General features: G+C 38.3%; 1 protein-coding gene across 1 annotated transcript in view; it reads right to left on the reverse strand.

The window, feature by feature from the left end:
• Positions 1 to 1,229: 1,229 nt before the first annotated feature.
• Positions 1,230 to 18,690, reverse strand: part of LOC309660793 (uncharacterized protein) — a 249,950-nt gene continuing 232,489 nt past the window's right edge. The window contains exon 6 of the mRNA XM_082461908.1: positions 1,230 to 4,268. Within this exon, the coding sequence (XP_082318034.1) occupies positions 4,254 to 4,268 (15 nt within the window). The 3' untranslated portion in view covers positions 1,230 to 4,253. The remainder of the gene's footprint in view (positions 4,269 to 18,690) is intronic.

The raw sequence follows: 18,690 nt of genomic DNA on the forward strand, positions 1-18,690 counted from the left end.
CGCTGGGGACCTGAGGACGCGCGGCCGCCGCTCGGGCCGCACCACGCGATGCCCGCAAGGCCGCCGCGCCCTGCCAGCCTCCTGTCTCCCTCACTTGCCCTCGCTACTTGCGCTTTCTAGCGCATTAGTCCCTTCCGCGGACCGTCGTCCCTTCCTTCTTAGGCGCTCTCAAGGGCTTCTCATTCGTTCCCTGCTTTCAGCTGTCACGTCCCTATCACTCCCCCCCAGTCCTTAGAAGTCATCTCGCGGGCCCTTCCCCACTTGTTTCTTCCCCCACGTCCTCGATCGTTGGTCCCCAGTACTGATCCTCGTGGCTAGTGCCTTTATTTCGCGTCTCTGCTCCTTTACCGAAGCCTCTCTAACCTCGTCGCTCTCCACTCCTCGGGTTTTCCCTCTTCGCCTCTGCCTCCCGCGCTCGGGGCGGGACCTGAGCAGCCCCTGCGCTGCGTGGCGGGCGCGACTGCACGGCTTCCTCCCAGCGGCGGGGCCGCGGCGATGCAAGTTCACACCTTGCAGAGATGGAAACATCTGCAGCGCCTCCTGTAGGAGCGGCTGCGGGCGTCGGCCCTGGACCCTGGCCCGGGAAGGCAGCAGAGGCGGGAAGCGCGGCTGGGCGACGAGCTGGGGAAACCGGATCTCCTGTCGGTGGGAACTGCAGGTTTTCTCTCCCTGGGTCTGTTTCTCCCCTATTCTTTTTTTCCCCTCCCCTCTGTCTCCAGACAAAAATCCCCAGCAGTGTTTCGTTGGCTGCGCTGTCGACTTTCGCCTCCTAATCTCGGTTAATCAACTCGGGATCACTGATGTAGGTCAGCATCAGCCCATCTGTTTGATCAAGAGTCAGAGATCTCTATTTCTTTTGCGGTCAGAATTCTTCCCCCGGGCAGGCACCTTGCTATAGTAACCTTCATTTAATACTCCCGTTATCGTTAGCATCAGAGCTCACCAACACGTCTTCGCTCGGAAGGATCCCTCGGCCGGCCTGCAATATTCACGCGGCTTCGAGGAAAGCCTTTTTCAAATTCGCCTTGACCGCCACCCAGAGAACTTGCTGCTGCTTTCAATACCGAGTAGCCACTAGGCAATACACTTTTCAGGATGATTTCTCTCTAAAAACCATCCTCAGTTCTTTCTGTCTCTTTTCGTCATGTACTCTTTTCAGTTTATTTTCATCTAGGCAATACATGAAATTCTCCCAAAGACTCTGTCTTCAATCAATGGGAATAAAGGGCAGTAAAGATTTACGCTTCAGGAGGAGGATAAAACTGGTATTTTCATCGTGTGGTTGCCTCCTCTGAAAGTTTAATTTCTAAGGAAACGTAGATGTAGATCATCTATGTTATAGAACATCCCTAGCTGTCCCTAAAAGAACTCTGATTCTGGTGGAAGATTACCTTGATCTTCTTAGGCTATATGAAAACTTCTTAGATTTCTGAAAAGTTCTAACATCTAAGGCTTATGAGAGTATTGAACTACAGTAACGTTTTTAAAAGAGAAAATTCTCTAGATAGTTCATTAAATTAGGTAATATTGTTTGGTTAAAGTAGTTTACTTTCTTGCAGTGTTTAAAAAGGATAGTTTCATCCTCCAATAGTCCTAATTACTCCTAATCACATTTTAATTTAGATAAATTTAGCAAATTTTTTTCTCATAGAGACAATGCTTATTTCTTTCTTATATTTGTGGAAAATTAATTCATGGATATAAATAAGATAGGTATATCTTATTACTATATATCTCTCTGGTATTGTGTTTTCCAGTTCCAGTAAAGCAAGGTTGAAAGAGCGTCCTGTCACCAGCAAGTTATTAACAAAAACGGTATTCATTGCCATTCTGGTGTTAGGCAGCATCTGAAGCTCCCTGCAGTTCGATCCTGTGATTATTAACTCACTTCCCACCAGTATCTTATACAGGCCCATTATCTACTGTCAATATTTTTATAGCCTATGAGGAGAAGTCCTGCTTACTTCCTGTTAGAAGGGCGGTAACAGAGTTTTTTCTTCTTTTTTTAAGTAGATAAATATGTACTCTACAAATATGTTTGACTGAGGAGGTGAAAAGGGAGGGAAAGGAGAACTTAGCATCTGCTGTCTCGCAGGCTCATTGTGTGGTTAATAATTGCTCCAGAATAGTTTTACAGGATGTAGGCTTTCAGAAACAAGGGTTACTGAAGGATCCAGGCCTGAAAACTTTTTCAATTCTGTTCATACACCAAATCCTAGGTAGTCGGTAAGGTTTTTGTTACTGTTGATGTTGTTGTTTTAACCAGCTTACCTCAGCGTAAACCATTTAGCTTTCCTTGCTTTGAGGAATCTCTTAAGGTACATTTCCCTGAAAGAGATGAACTGGTGTATGTTTTCCCCATTCAAGAGAATGGAGCTCCACAACATAATACTGTTATAGGGATATATTATGAATACAAGGTTAATGTTGTCAAGGCTCTACTTTGTATAAATAACACTTTTTAACGAGTAGCCTTTAGTTCAAAGTACGTACTTTAAAAAGTGACATTTATAACCTTCCTGTATTCTTTATCTCATGGTTACTCTGATCAATTAAAAGACCGAGGTAAATTATCACAGATATGGGATAACATGAAATATTGTGGTGAATCATGATATTTTTAATATAAATTATGACACATAATATTCCACTTTGAAAATTTTCAAGTTGAAAATGTGTGTGTCAAGAGTTAGAAGTAGAAGATTCTGTGTTTAGAGTTATATCTTTTTAAAAGAACAGAGATGTGAAGTCAGTCAATCTAATTTTCATTCCTAGTTTTCTCACTTATTAATTCTGTATACTTAGGGCAAAGTATTTACCTCCGTGAGCCTCAGTATACTTATCTTGAGCTCCCTACCTCAGAGGTTGTTGCGAGAATCATATAAGATCATACATAAGATATATATATGTATGTGTATCATATTTTTATGATAAGATAACATATAAGAAACATATAAGATAACACATATGTGTCAGTCAGGTTAGGCCAGGTTATGCTGTGGTAACAAAACCAAAATCTCAGTGACCTAAGCAACAAAATTTTATTTCTTGTTCATGATAAAAAAAACCATAACAAGTCAATTGGGGCTTAGCTTGTGATCATTTAGGAACCCAGAATGATACAGTAGCCATCATGTGAAAAATTGCCAGATGCAGAGGGAAAGAAGGGTCTGGAGGCAATTATATCATCTGCTTGGAACTGGCATATATCACTTCTGTTCCTAATTCATTGCCTGGACCTAGTCAAGGCCCCATCCAACCACAGAGAGGTCAGGAAGCACAAGCCAATGATGGAAGAGAACCAGGACTATTCAGCGTACAGCGTATGCTACCACCACACTTTGTGGGGAAAATTATAAATGGCCAAGTGCTTTACTGCTGAAAGTGTTATTTATAAAAGTATACTGGGGATTTCTAGGAATTAGAGCCAACGTGAATTCCTCTAAAATCAGTACACTTTTGTGATTTAACTCTCTAAAGGGAACTTACTTGGAGGTCATTAAATTAAGTGGTATGGATATATTTCCTTGGAGTTACAGAAAACACTGACCCAGAGCGTCCTGAGATGAAGCTTGACATTGTACTTGACTCCAAGCCAGATCACAGTTTTCCTAACATATAGGTCCTTAGACGTTCACTGAGACATCTAATTAAGAAAAAAAAAATAGGTCTTGATGCAACAATAGAATTCGTTTTGCTCTTGAAGAGCAAAAATAGTGATTAATAATTGTTATATATATCATTTATGGATAAATCAGTCATCTCCAAGACTAAATAGCAGGCAGATATAAGGGAGTAAGAAAGAGCCAATTTTAGTTAATATTACAAAGCGGAACAAATATATTAAAGTGCCAATAACCTCTCCTTGGGAATATTTTTCATTGTGAAATTATGTGTCATTTCAGGTGGACTCGTTTTGCCTGAGATTTTAGAGCTGGTGTTGCAAATCCATGAGGGATGACGACGACCTGGATCAGGTAATTACTGTGAATAGCGAGGACTTGTCAAATTTTGGACCTAGTTTAAATGTATAGGCAACAGAATTGGCTGACATACCAGAAGTGAGATGTGAGAGAAAGAAAGGGGACTAACAGCACATCAGAATTTTTGGTCTGAGCAATTGGAGGAATGGAGTTGCCATTAGCTGAGATGAAAAAGAGCAGATGACACAGCTTGGGTGTGCTGGGCAGGAGGCTTGGTTTGGATGTGCTAAATCTTCTTTAAGGAGCTCTTAGTGACGTCTCTGCTGAGTATCAAGAAGGATTAATCTGTTTGAACAAAAATAGAATGAAGTTTAATTAACTTTAAAGAAGCAGTAGTTGAGAGAATCCAATGTATCATTAGGAAACCTGGATTCCAATCACTTAATATTTAGGCATCTGGGTTCAAATCCTGACATCACCACTTACCATATGGTGTGACCTTGAATAAGTTACTTAACCTCTCCAGAGAGTTTTTTCTTCATTTGTCAAGTGGGTATAATAATTGTACTACTTCATAGATTTACCAGTATTGTGGGCTTAACAAAAAAAGTGTATTGCACATGAGGTGCAGACAATAATTATTTGCCAGTATTTGCCAAAGCAATAACATGATTTTTCTCTTTTGCTAGATTGAGAGATACTGTAGTATCTCTCATTCTCCCTTTATTTGCTACCCCTAGCAAAGCATTTGGAATATAGTAGTTGTTAAATTAATGAGAACCTGCAGCTGAGTGGAGCTGAGAAATGCTGGGACATAAACACCTTCCCTAGCACTGGCCATTAGTCATTATTCTAGCTAAACCCAGGTAGTAATCATGGAAACAGTTTTATGTAGGTAATAGAGATTGAATAGATCTTTGACTGTAGAGTTGTGAGGAAAGTTATGTCAGGTAAAAGGAAGAGCCCAAAGAAAAGCAAAGAAATGGAAAGAGGTATGATACTCTCTCTGTTCAGATACCTCAGCGCTTAATTAAATCTCTGTTTTGGCCTAAATACATTACTCATGTATATTTTCACACGAGACTGGTACCATCAAGATGGAAATATGAAAGAATGAATTAGAGTAACCTAAAAGGCTGTTGTGGTATAAAGAACTCACCTTGGAATTGGGATCGGACCTCTCATCATTTCTCTGGTAAGCATGGACTCCTTGAATCTTAGTTCCTGTATCTACTCAAATTTATAGGCTTGTTGTGAGGATTAAATGAAATTATTCATGTGAAATTTACTAATAAATTTACAAATCCATTTGTAAGCTGCAAAGAACTATTAAAGTACAATGGAAATCCCAAATTTGAGCAATAAATTGTGAATTAAGAGTACTTGAGAGGGGCCTCCCTGCGGTCCAGTGGTTTAGACTCCGTGCTTCCACTGCAGGGGGCACGCGTTCGATCCCTGGTCGGAACTAAGATCCCACATGCCGTGTGGCATGGCCAAAAAAAAAACCCCAGTACTTGAGAAAGGTTGCAAGTTCTAAGGAAGATGGAGTAAGCACGCTCTACTTTGTCTCTCCCACTAAATGCACGTATAAATGCAGAAGCAGCTATATGAAGACGCTGAAGAGAAAATTTTAGCAGGAAGATTGGGGGAAATGGCCAGGATTTGAAGTTACACCAAACCAGTGGTGAATTCCTTATCTTTTTTTCCCTCCAGTATCACCTGGCATAAACTCAAGGGAAGCTCTAAATCCAGAAGTGTGCATGGGTGAAGAGCAAAAAAGCTCTAAGAAAAGCCCTTTCTTTCTGCAAAAAAGATTGTGGAAAAGAGGAATCCCATGGGTCAGAGAAAGGGGAGGAAATCCTCTGCTTTTAAAAACTGTTTAAATTATTATTTTTTCCTTTCTCCTGCCCTAGTCTCCAGATGGTGGTCATGGCCAGGGATCCACGTAAAACTCTGAGGGAGGGGAATCCTCTATAATGAGAGAGTTATGGTCCCAAGAGTATGGAGTGAATCCTCATTGCTTTTTTTCTTTCTCTGTCCTTTTGCTGCTTGGGGGTAAATGCTGACACAGTTGCGAGAAGAACATGGAGACAAAGGACACTAAAGTCTTAGTTTTCTGTACAGAGGACCAGAAAGGGAGGCCTGTGGGAGCCAGAAGGTGTTGGGCAGATCATGGTGAAGAGGAAAATCAAGAAATCAAACTCATAAAGTTGTGCATGTACTCCAGGGCTGACCTAAGAGCTGTGTACTCATGGATCTGACTTTAATTAGCATACCACTGGCGTTGACAACTGAGTTACAAAGTAGACCATTGCCTAGGTCCCAGACTGGCCACCAGCTGACATTCACCTGGTACTGATCTCAATAGCACTACAAACATTTTGAAAACGGAAATGACATTTGGACCACAAACCAAAGGGGGCAAATCAGAACTTGAAGCCTCCACCTAACCTGCCTGATTGTCTGTTGAAACAAACACAAAAATCAACTTTCCTCTTAAGACTTAAGCAAAACCCACAGTCAAATTACTATTCAATTCTGGATACAATTAAAAATTACTTGCCATATGAAGAATCAGGAAAATTTGAACTCACAAGGTAAAAGAAAATCAACAGATGGTCTGATGATACAGATGTTGGAATTATCCAATGACGACTGCAAAGAACCTATTATAACCATGCTTCGTGAAGTAAGGGAGAATACTCTTGAAATAAATGAGAAACCTCAACAAAGAAATAGAAGACATAAAGAAGAACAAAATACAATTGTAGAATTAAAATATTCAATAACTTAAAAAATACTCACTGGACAGGCTTAATAGCAAAATGGAGATGACAGAATAAAAAGTCAGCAAACTTAAAAAGTAGATCAGTAGAAATTACCCTAAATAACAGAGACAAAAAAAAAAAAAAAACAACTGTAAAAAAAGTGAACAAAGCCTTGGGTCCCTATAGAACAATACCAAAATGTCTGAATTTTGTGTCATCCGAGTCCCAACAGGAGAAGAGAAAGAACATAGAGCAGAAAAAATACTGGAAAAATTCATGGGTGGAAACTTCTCAAATTTGACAAAGGACAGATTCTAGAGGCTCAGTAAATTCCAAACATGATAATTATAAAGAAATCATTGCCTAGATATCATAATCAAACTGCTGAACTATAAGACAGAAAAAAAAAGAAGAAGAAGAATGCCTGAAAGCAACCAGAGAGAAGCAGTACCTTACCTTTAGGGTAACAATGATTTGAATGACTGGGTTTGTCATCAGAAACCATGTTAGTAAGAAGGAAGTGGAATATTCAAAGTGCTTAAAGAAAAGAACTGTCAACCAAGAATTCTATATCCAGTGCAAATATCCTTCAGAAATAAAGGAAAAATAAAGAAATTCTAAGATGAAGGGAAAATAAGAGAATTTATCACCACAGACCTGCTCTAAAAAATGCCAAAGGAAGTTTCTCAGACAGAAGGGAGATAATACAAGATGAAAATCTGGACCATTAGAAATGAAGGAAGAGTAACAGAAATGGTAGAAGCTAGATAAACGTAATAAATTATTCTTTCCTCTGAGTTCTTTCAAATATGTATACCAGTAAAAAGCAAAAAATATTGCTTTCAAAAAACATTGTCTTGATTGGATTTTCAATGTATGTAGAAGTAATACATTTGACAACTACAACATAGATGGGGGAGGTAAAGGAACCTATAGGAATTTTCTACTTTTCCCTTTAATTGGTAAAATATTAATTCAACGTATACAGTGAAAAGTTAAATATGTATGTTGTAATCTTTACAGCAACCCTTAAGAAACAAAATTATATAAAGAGACAGTCAAAAACTCAATAGATATATTGGAATAATAAAACATATTCAAATAAGCCAAAGAAAGCAGTGAAGGGGAAATAGAAACAAAACACAGAGGGAATAAAAAGAAAACAGATAAAAAATGGTAGACCTAATTCCAAACATATCAATAATTTTATAAAATATAAATAGTTCAAGAAGACAAACTAAAAGATAGCGGTTGTCAGAATGATTTTTTAAAGGCTTAGCTGTATAATGTCTATAAGAAATTTATTTTAAATATTATGATATTGGAAGGTAAAATATAAAATAATGGAAAAAGATATAACATGCAAACACTAATCAAAAGAAAGCTTCAGTGGCTATATTAACCACAGACACAGTAGACTATAAAGCAAGGAAAATTACTAGGGATTAAGAGAAACATTACATAATAATAAAAAGGAAAATTTACAAGACATAAAAAATCCTAAAAATATATGCACCTAACATCAGAACTTCAAAATACATAAAGCCAAAGTGATAGAACTGAAACAAAAAAATAGACAAATCTGCAATTATACTTAGAAACTTCAACATTCCTGTCTCAATAATTGATAGAACAAGTAGACAGAGAAAATGGTAAGACTAGAAGTACTGAATAGCACTATTAACCAATTGGATCTGACTTCTGTAGAAAGTCCAAATCAATAAAAGCAGATTACGTATTTTCTCAAATGTAAAAGGGGTATTCACTAAGTTAAGTCATATGCAGCATTACCCTGATGCCAAAACCAAAGATGGTGCCAGAAAATAAAACTAGAGACTACTATCCTTCATGAATATAGACAGAAAAATAATCAATAAAATGCTAACAGATCAAACCCATAAAAAGAGGAATAAACTACGCTCATTTGATATTTGAAAATCAACCAATGTAATCCACCATATTAACAGACAAAAGAAGAAAACCCACATAATTGTATCAATTAAAGCAGAAAAAGCATTTGACAAAATTCAACATCTCTTCATAATAAAAAATATGCAGTAAACTAGGAATAGAGGGGGAACTCTGTTAACCTGATAAAAGTCTTCTACCAAAAAAACCTATAGCTAACAGCACGCTTCACAGTGAAACAATGAATGTTTTCCCCCATAACACAGAGAATAAGGCAAGACCGTCAATTCTCACCACTCTTATTCAACATTTTACTGGAAGTCCCAGCCCATGCAGTAAAGCATGACAACAGATCAGAAAATAAGAATTAATCTGTCATTATTTATAGATGACATACTGTATATATAAAAAATCTCATGGAATCAACAAAGAAGTTCTTAGAACTATTATGTGAGCTTAACAAGGTTGCAGGTTACAAGTTCAACACACAAAAATCAATCATATTTGTATATACTATCAATGAACATTGGAAGCTCAAGTTTTTTAAAAATAGAGTTCATAATACTTCCAAAAAATGAAATATTTCAGAATAAATCTAACAACTTCCAAACACTAATTAAAGAAATAAAAGAAAATCTAAATAAACTGAGAGACATAAACTGTGGATTGGAATAAAAAATGTAGTTAATATGTCACATGTCTTCAAATTGATGTACAGATTTAACATAATACCAATCAAAATCCAAGCAGGAATTTTTGTAGATTTACACAAACTGATTGTAAATTTACATGGAATAACAAAGGAATTTGGATAGCCAAAACAATTTTTAAAAAGAACAAAATTTCAAGACTTAAACTACCTGATTTTAAGAATTGTTATAACACTATTTTAATCCATAAATTGTGGTTTTGGCAAAAGGCTAACCACATAGATCCAGAGAACAGAATAGAGCATCCAGCAATAGGCCCACACAGTTAAGGTCAATTGATTTTCACAAAGGTGCAAAGTTAATTCATTTGAGAAAGATGATGTTTTCAACAACTCTTGTCAGAGCAATTGGACATTCATGTGTAAAAAAAAAAAAAAACCCTCGACTTAAAACATTACATCTTATGTCAAAACGAACTCAAATTGGATTGGAGATATAAGTGTAACATATAAAACTATAAAATTTTTAGGAGAAAATCATTGTGACCTAGGTTTAGGCAAAGAATTCTTAGAATCAACACTAAAAACATGATCTATAAAAGAAGAACACTGATAAATTGGAATTCATCAAAATTATAATTTTGCCCTGCAAAAGATACTGTTAAGAGAATGAAAAGACAAAGTAAAAACTGGAAGAAAATACTTGCAAATCATATATCCAATAAAGTATATTTGTGCAGAATACGTAAGAAGCTGTCTCAAAACCCAACAATAAGAAAAGAAATAATGAGTGTGATGGAATTATTCTGTATCCTGATTGTGGGGATGGTTATATGAATTCATACATGTGTTAAAACTCACAGAAATGCACATCAAAATGTCAATCGTTGTTTGTTCATTTAAAAAATAAAGTAAGAAAAGGAGTACTCAAAAAATACTAATTGTAATTCTAGAAAAATAAAACTACTACCAGAGAAAGCAAATGAAGAGAGATGAAGGTCAACTCACCTTGGTGGTTCAAAGTGTATATACTATGGGTACTAAAGAGAAATTATAAGTCATATACCATGACTTTATTGTCATACCTCAGACCCCGTGAGAGAGGACAAAGATTGGAGTCAAAGTCTAGAACATTATGCTTACTGATCTTGAGGGTGACATTGGTTGGAAGAGTCCAGGTTTTAATAATAAATTAGCCAAAACATACACCAGTGTAATTTAACACATAAGCTCCAAGAAAATAGATTTTACCAAGAATCCTATGATTTTTAAAAAGGATATAGAGAACAAAGAAGAGGTTCAGAAGAATACATCCATATGGTAGTTAGAAAACAAGAAAGGTAGAAAAGCACATTGTATATTTTATTCTTTTATATCAAAGGGTTTGAGGGTGTGTGTGTGTGTGCGTGTGCATGTGTGTGTGTGTGTGTGTACTTGCTTTTTCTTTCTTACCAGACTCTAAATTTCTTGAGTACAAGAGCCAAGATAGAAGAGCCTTAGAGGTGGCGATCTTGTTAGGAGTATGAGGTGGAAGTGGAGTGGTCCTAATAGGGTATGTGTGTAGAAGGTACTTTAAAATATTAAATATAGTGCTTTTCCTTAGATTGCATGCTTATTTTGGGTAGGCGATGGCGAATAACAGATATTGTGATGGAGCTAACCACATCGTAACCACCCACTGACACTGTCAATTATAAGAAATATACTGTTCATGTTTGTACCCCCTGTAACACTGAGCGTACTGACTGGGACGTAATAAGTGCTTAATTTACATTGTTCAATTGAAACTGAGTAGAAACCTTCCTCCAATTCTAATTTGTCTCCTAAATTCTCAAAGAATATCAGGTCATATGAGATAGGGTACAAAAGATGTTAAGAGTCAATCAAAGAATAATTCTATCCCTGTGCCAAGTGTTTAAATAACTCTGGTTCTCAATTAAACAAAGATATTGTTTAGGGTGAGTGCAGAAAACTGAATTTTCCATGTCTCTGGAAGAAATTTCAACTGCAAAAAAAGCACAGTATCTTAAAATGTTCTAGACTGATATTTACTGTTCAGACTCCTCAGAGAAAAAAAGCATATTATATTAATAAAGACATTTTATTTTGAGGGTGAATGTTATTGTTTCACTAGAAGTCACAAAATATTAATCAATTATGAATCCCAAGTTAAAAATTTTGAAACATGAACACAATTTTTAATCAAGGCATTTACTGAAGTATTTAAGTGAAGAAAAAAATGACCTTTGGATCTGTCCTTGCTTTGCCTGGATGATTAATTTCATTTTTTTTTTTTTTTTTGCTTTACACACCCTGCCATAAACTTTTTTATTTACACTTTATTGTAACTGACTTCATGTCATTTGCTCTTGCTTAATAATAATCAGTTAACAGCAAGGGCAGGTGTTCTCAAGGATGTGGCCCTTCCATAGAGTGGTTCTAAACATTTTTTTTAAAAATCATCATAAAAAGCATAAAGATAAAACTCTCATTCTAGTGTCTGGCAGGGAATAAGATCTATCTATGCAAAGAAAGAGTCAAGGATGGAGAACCTGAAAGGTCAAAGTTAATAGTAACCTACCCATTCTAAATTTATTTGTTGCCCTTCTTTTTTTTCTTTTTAATTAATTAATTTATTTATCTATGGCTGTGTTGGGTCTTCGTTTCTGTGCGAGGGCTTTCTCTAGTTGCGGCAACTGGGGGCCACTCTTCATTGCGGTGCGCGGGCCTTTCACTGTCGCGGCCTCTCTTGTTGCGGAGCACAGGCTCCAGATGCGCAGGCTCAGTAGCTGTGGCGCACGGGCTTAGTTGCTCCGCGGCATGTGGGATCTTCCCAGACCAGGGCTCGAACCCGTGTCCCCTGCATTGGCAGGCAGATTCTCAACCACTGCGCCACCAGGGAAGCCCTGTTGCCCTTCGTTTTAATAGTTGTGTTTGATCCATCACACGTAGGGATGGCCTCTGCTAACACCCTAATTTTTACATGGCTTTTGTTCTACCTTTTCATGTTACGTTTAGATGTTAAAAATTATGATTAAACTTTTGGTTGAATTTCTGCGGAGTTTGAGTCTGATTACTGATTTTCTGAGATCATGACAATAATTCATTTTCCTACCCTCTTCACCAATGAGCAAAATTATTTCTGCTTCCCTACTCAGTTTAGAAGTACATTCTCTGTCCTTTCACTATTTCATTTCACACACTTGAGTACCAAGTTCCCTCCAAACTGTGTTCCACTTCCATTCTTTCAGAATTCCTTAGTCCAGTCTCCTGGTCACATCAGCTTCTTCAGGGTGGTCTGAGGCTCTCCTCAAAAGCTGCCCCCATTCTTCTCGTGGTGCTTCCTCCCACCAAATTACCACCATTATGAACAATCTTTAGATTAAACAAGGAAGATTCTGGGCATGGTTAAGAATGAATGTATAATCTGGGAGAGCCTATCTAGCCATTAGAATATTGACTTGGATTAATTTGTTAGCTATTTAATGTCTTGAAGGCATGACACACAGAAGCTGAAAGGAGAGGCTTGAACTAATCTGGTTCTCGGATCAACAGTGAGGCTCAGGATTAAAAGGAGAAGCATAATGAGGGGAGAGAGAGAAGTGAAGATAGTTGAGAGTCTTAGTTGGTGATGATTAGGGTAATGGCAGTAGTGGAGGAGTAGCGTCATTACAGAAGTAACAGAAACAATTATCAAAAGGAAGGCATATTCTGCTGCTCACAAAACAGAGGCCAGATGGTTCTCCTTAGGAGTGTTTTGACTTGAGAAAGCCCCTCTATCCAAAATCCCAACCCTAATAATCTTAGGGCCATTCACTGTGTTATTATTTTTAAATGAACTTCTTTGATTTTAGACATTTCCCTATTTAAATTTAAATATCCTGAGAATGTTGTTTATTATGCCAAAATATTATATTGATCCTTAATTTCACTTTTTGAATTAACCAGTTAAAAGGAATTCCACATATAATAGCCAAATTAATTAAGATGCTTTTGTATGCAAGGAACAGGGAGTCTCCCTCAAAACGAATAATACACAAAAAAGGACTTATGGGTTCTCCTAACAGAGAAGCTCTGCGATCAGTGAGGGTTTGGGCATGAGGGTTTGATCAAAATTTTCAAAATTTTATCACGAATCTTCATCTCATCCTCTGCAATTTTCTCAGCTCTCTCCACCAAGATGGGTTGACTTTGTTCTCAGCTTGCCTTCCCTACTGCAAACAATATAGCTCTCAGCAATTCACAGCCCTGCCTCCTTCCTCATTCACATCCAGAGGGAGAGAGTGTGTTTTCCCCAATAATAAAACAGAAGCCTTGAGCTCCACACTGATTGGACTAGATTAGGACACACACTTACCCTTGAGCCAATCATTTTGTCAAGGGAAATTGATAATACCTTGAATGACTTAAATCTTAGAGCCCATCTGTGCTACAATGAGAAGAGGTCAACTATAGGGGAGACAAGCGCACTATGTAGACCTCATGATAGACTTTAATAGATGGAGAGAGAGGTCCAGAGCTGGGACACTCACTAAGGGTAGGCCTGAGAAAAGTCTTTTAGAGGCAAGTCCTATTTACTGGGTATCCCCTGAGGACAGCAGGCACCTGGCAGGGTAGGTGATGCCATGAAAGGAGAGAAGGAGAAGAGGTCTGTAAACAGCATATTCCACTGTGGGACTCTATCTTTTCCAGCAGGAAACTCACATCATGGACACAACCTGCCACATTTTGAGCATAATGACCGGGGTGATTGTGCTGGGTCATTGAAAATCTGTGTCATCTACATCTACAGTGAAGTTTCACTTGCCAGTCTAGTCCAGATCCTTCTGGAAGGCTTTGCTGATCCTCTGCACCGTGGTGGAAATCATCACCCCCACCACGGCTACCCCTCCCCATCCCTTCTCCAGAAGATGTCTCTTTGGTTCTGATATAATTCTGCCCCAATTCTGCCTTTCCTTCTAGTCTGAAGTGAGCATATTTCTATATCACATTGAAGTTCGTTAAAAGCAACTAGGTTGCTTTCTCTTATTTCCAAAGAATTTTACCCTACATCATCAATCCTAAAGACTTATAATCAACCTGAACAAAGTTGGAGGTTGAAACCATTTTGCTTTTAAACACTTCATTTGCCAGAATAAATCCTCAAAATGATGAGTGCTAATAACTCTTTTTAGTTAAATAGGACAAGCTCAACAGTGGTTTTATCCCCTGGCTGTATATTAGAAACACCTGGGTGCCTTGATCTTTCCTCAGACATCTCAGATTTAATTAGCCCAGAGTGAGAACTGGGTACCAATATTTTTTAAAAACACCCTTATTGAGATATATTTCACATATTATAAAATTCACCCATATAAAGTAATATCTATTACATCCACAGAGTTGGCGTTACCGACATTTTTAATGCCCCCCCCAAGAGTTCTAATATTCAGATAGATAGGGTTGAGAAACACTGAGCTAAAACAGACTGTTAGCCTTTGAGACAACCTAATAATCAACTGAATTATTCTAAAAAATATTCCAAAATCGTGTAGTTTTAACAAACTAATAGACTTTATTTTTTAGAGCAGTTTTAGGTTCAAAACAAAATTGAGTGGACAGTTACAGAGCTAAAATTATGTTTTTTTGTTTGTTTTTTAACATCTTTATTGGAGTATAGTTGCTTTACAATGGTGTGTCAGTTTCTGCTTTATAACAAACTGAATCAGCTGTACATATACATATATCCCCATATCTCCTCCCTCTTGCGTCTCCCTCCCTCCCACCCTCCCTATCCCACCCCTCTAGGTGGACACAAAGCACCGAGCTGATCTCCCTGTGCTATTCGGCTGCTTCCCACTAGGTATTTTACATTTGTTAGTGTGTATATGTCCATGCCACTCTCTCACTTCGTCCCAGCTTACCCTTCCCCGTCCCTGTGTCCTTAAGTCCATTCTCTATGTCTGTGTCTTTATTCCTGTCCTGCCCCTAGGTTCTTCAGAACCTTTTCTTTTTTCTTAGATTCCATATATATGTGTTAGCATACGGTATTCGTTTTTCTCTTTCTGACGTACTTCACTCCGTATGACAGTCTCTAAGTCCATCCACCTCACTACAAATAACTCAATTTCATTTCTTTTTATGACTGAGTAATATTCCATTGTATATATGTGCCACATCTTTTTTATCCATTCATCTATCGATGGACACTTAGGTTGCTTCCATAAAATGATGTTTTTTAACTATCAAATTCTCTAATTTAATTGGCATTCTTGGTCTGAGAGGAAACAGAAAAGTCTTTAATAACATTCCATGTTTTCTTAGGAAAAAATTCATAAAATGGTTATTCTCCTCGCAAAGAGTTACTTTGTATTCATTTAAAATATAAGGCAGGGTTTCCCTGGTGGCGCAGTGGTTGAGAATCTGCCTGCCAATGCAGGGGACACGTGTTCGAGCCCTGGTCTGGGAAGATCCCACATGCCGCGGAGCAGCTAGGCCCGTGTGCCACAACTACTGAGCCTGTGCGTCTGGAGCCTGTGCTCCGCAACAAGAGAGGCCGCGATAGTGAGAGGCCCGCGCACCGCGATGAAGAGGGGCCCCCGCTTGCCGCAACTGGAGAAAGCCCTCGCACAGAAAAGAAGACCCAACACAGCCAAAAATAAATAAATAAATAAATAAATAAATAAAATTTAAAAATAAATAAATAAGGCAAACCAGAATAAGGTTTTCTCTCTTTTTTAAAAAGTCTGTTTTAAAACTTACTGATCAACACTTTCCTGGCTCTCTTTTGTTGGAGAAATAAAACACTCAAACAAAATTTTAGTGATAAATAACTGAAAATATCCAATATTAATCTAATTCCTACACATTCTTTTCTACCTTTGATATAAAAGATTAAAAAGTATTGTGTATGTGTATATATATGTATATATACAAACAATATTGTCATTTGCTTTGAAAGAAATATTGATCGTCCTCAGCTAAATTTGATTTACAGAAAACATTTGTAAACAGAAAAGTTTTGACATGGAATATTTAGTATAAAGTGTGATCTAAATTGTCATAAAGAGAAAGGTGATTACACTAGCAGTTTCTGAATCATATTAAAGGAAATAGAAGTTTATGCAGCCATTTGGTGAATTTAGACTGTATAGTCAACTACTTATTTCCAGGCTTCTTACCTCCAAGAGAAAAACATGCCCCAGGTAGCCACTGCCTCTTCAGTTTGGGTCCCAGAATGAAACTCATGGAACAGACCTGAACGTAACCCACAGTTTGAAGCAGAAACTGCCTACTAAACCATAGGCCGTAAGTGAGAAGTAAATGTGTGTATTGTATGCCACTGCGAATTTGTGATTATTTTTACACAGAAAAAGCTAAAACAGAAACATACACTAAGGTAGGGAATAACAGTAGGAGAAATACACACTTGTTGGGGTGGAGGCAGGGTGTAGAGTATGATGGGATGGGATGGGAGTGAGCTCAATTCTGAGCACATTGACTATGAGGTGCTGATGGAATTTCAAACAGTGATGCATGAAGGGTAAGGAGGTCATCTGAACATATTTGGGAGTAAAAGAAATGGAAGGGAATGGGATCTTTAGAGGAGAGAGAACGTATATGTTCACTATGGTTATACTCTTTTTATATTACTCTTTTTATCAGTTTATAATTCTCCTCTTGTACCTCTTTGCCCTTGTTTTAACACACACACACACACACACACACACACACACACACACGTCTTGCTTTTTGTTTTTATTACGTGCCTCATAGTTGCTCCTTCCTTCCATCTCTATTTGACCTCCTACTCCTTTTCTCCCCGATAACTCTTCCTGGTTAATCACACACAGAAAAGATGCGGGGGGCCTTCGCCACATTTTAAGGTAGAACGACAGGCTGGGATCATAGCCCCTGCTCACATCAGGGGAGCAGCTGGGACTTCTCTAGTCCTACAGCTTTTCAGCCCCAAAACCTAAGGGCTGGGATTCCTTGCCTGCAGTACCGTCCTCAGCCCTCCTATGTCCCTAGGGTTGCGCTTTCCCAGAGTGTGATGGGGACCTGCTGTTGCATCTTCCTTTAGATTCCCCTCAATAAATGCTCTTGCAAGGTTAATGTGCATGTGGAATCGAATCATTCCACCTTTACTGGCTTGGCACTCACTCTCCTGCTTTTCCTCCTACCTTACTGGCAACACTATTTCAATCTTCTTTGCTAGTTCCTAATTACCCACCTGATCGCTAAATACCACAGTGGCCCAGGACTCAAGCTTCTTAGCCTTTGGACTTCTCTACCTATGTTCACTCACTATGAGCTCCTCCAACCGCATGACTCTCAATACTATTCATAACTGGTACCTCCAGTCTGCACCTCCCCCCTAATCCCCTGCCTCACCCAATGTCTACTTGACATTTCCATTTGGACGACTGATGGGCATCTCAGTGTAACGTGTCAAAAACCAACCTCCTGACTGTCTGCCTACACATGCTGTATATGCAGTTCCACACCCCTTTTAGGCCATCTTTCCAGTTGTTCAGATTAAAAATCTTGCAGTCATCTGTGACTCTTCTTTTTCTTTCACATTTCACACACATTCATCAAACAAATCTTGTTGCTCTCCTTTCATAATATATCTGGAATACAACCACTGCCATCATCTCGTGTCTAAGTTATAGTGATTACCTCTCCCTGGCTTCGCCCTTCCCTCCGATGGTCCATCCTCAACACAGCAGCCGAGTGACCCTTTTGGAAACATAAGTCATTACCATGCCACCTCTCTGCTCAAAACCCTCTAATGGTTTTTTGGTTCTGGTTTTATTTTTTACTCAGAGTAAACCTAAGGTTACTACAAAGGAACCAGGCCCTACACAGTCTAACTTCCTGTTGCTTCAGTGGTCTGATCTTGGGGCCCTCCAGCCCTGTCCAGCAGTGAAGGGCTAAACGATCGCCTCCTCAGGGTGGGCTCCGTCCTGTGGGTCTGTCGCATCAAAATCCTCACAGAGGTTTCATACCTTCTAAATGTGTCTGTAGCATGAAAATGGCATCTGGTCTCAGAGAATTTATTGACAGGAATTACAAACTTAGTATTGTGTATTATTTGCTGTTATTATAATTATGAAGTTATACATGAATGGCTTCACTGTGGATGGTTGAGAATAAAAATGCTGCCAAGATTCCTAGTTCATATTTTGCTTCGGAGTCAGAGTCAGAGCCCTTGAAAAGGTGGATTGTTCACATTTCTGTACGTTAATTTCTCCCAGTCGATAGCATGCAATGGAGCAAAAGATCGTCAAGATTGGAAAATAAAACATTTTAATAATTTCCCTTTAAGTGTGAACTCTTAACCTTGATTCAACTCTTGCCCACCGTCTTAAGTTGAACCTAAAAATATTAACTCTGAAGGTGCAGGGTCAGAAACAGTACTTCTTACCACTAGTTGCTACCAATATTATATCTGGATAGC

The sequence above is a fragment of the Balaenoptera physalus genome (assembly GCF_965194825.1).
Source record: "Balaenoptera physalus genome assembly, chromosome: 5".
NCBI lineage: Eukaryota > Metazoa > Chordata > Mammalia > Artiodactyla > Balaenopteridae > Balaenoptera > Balaenoptera physalus.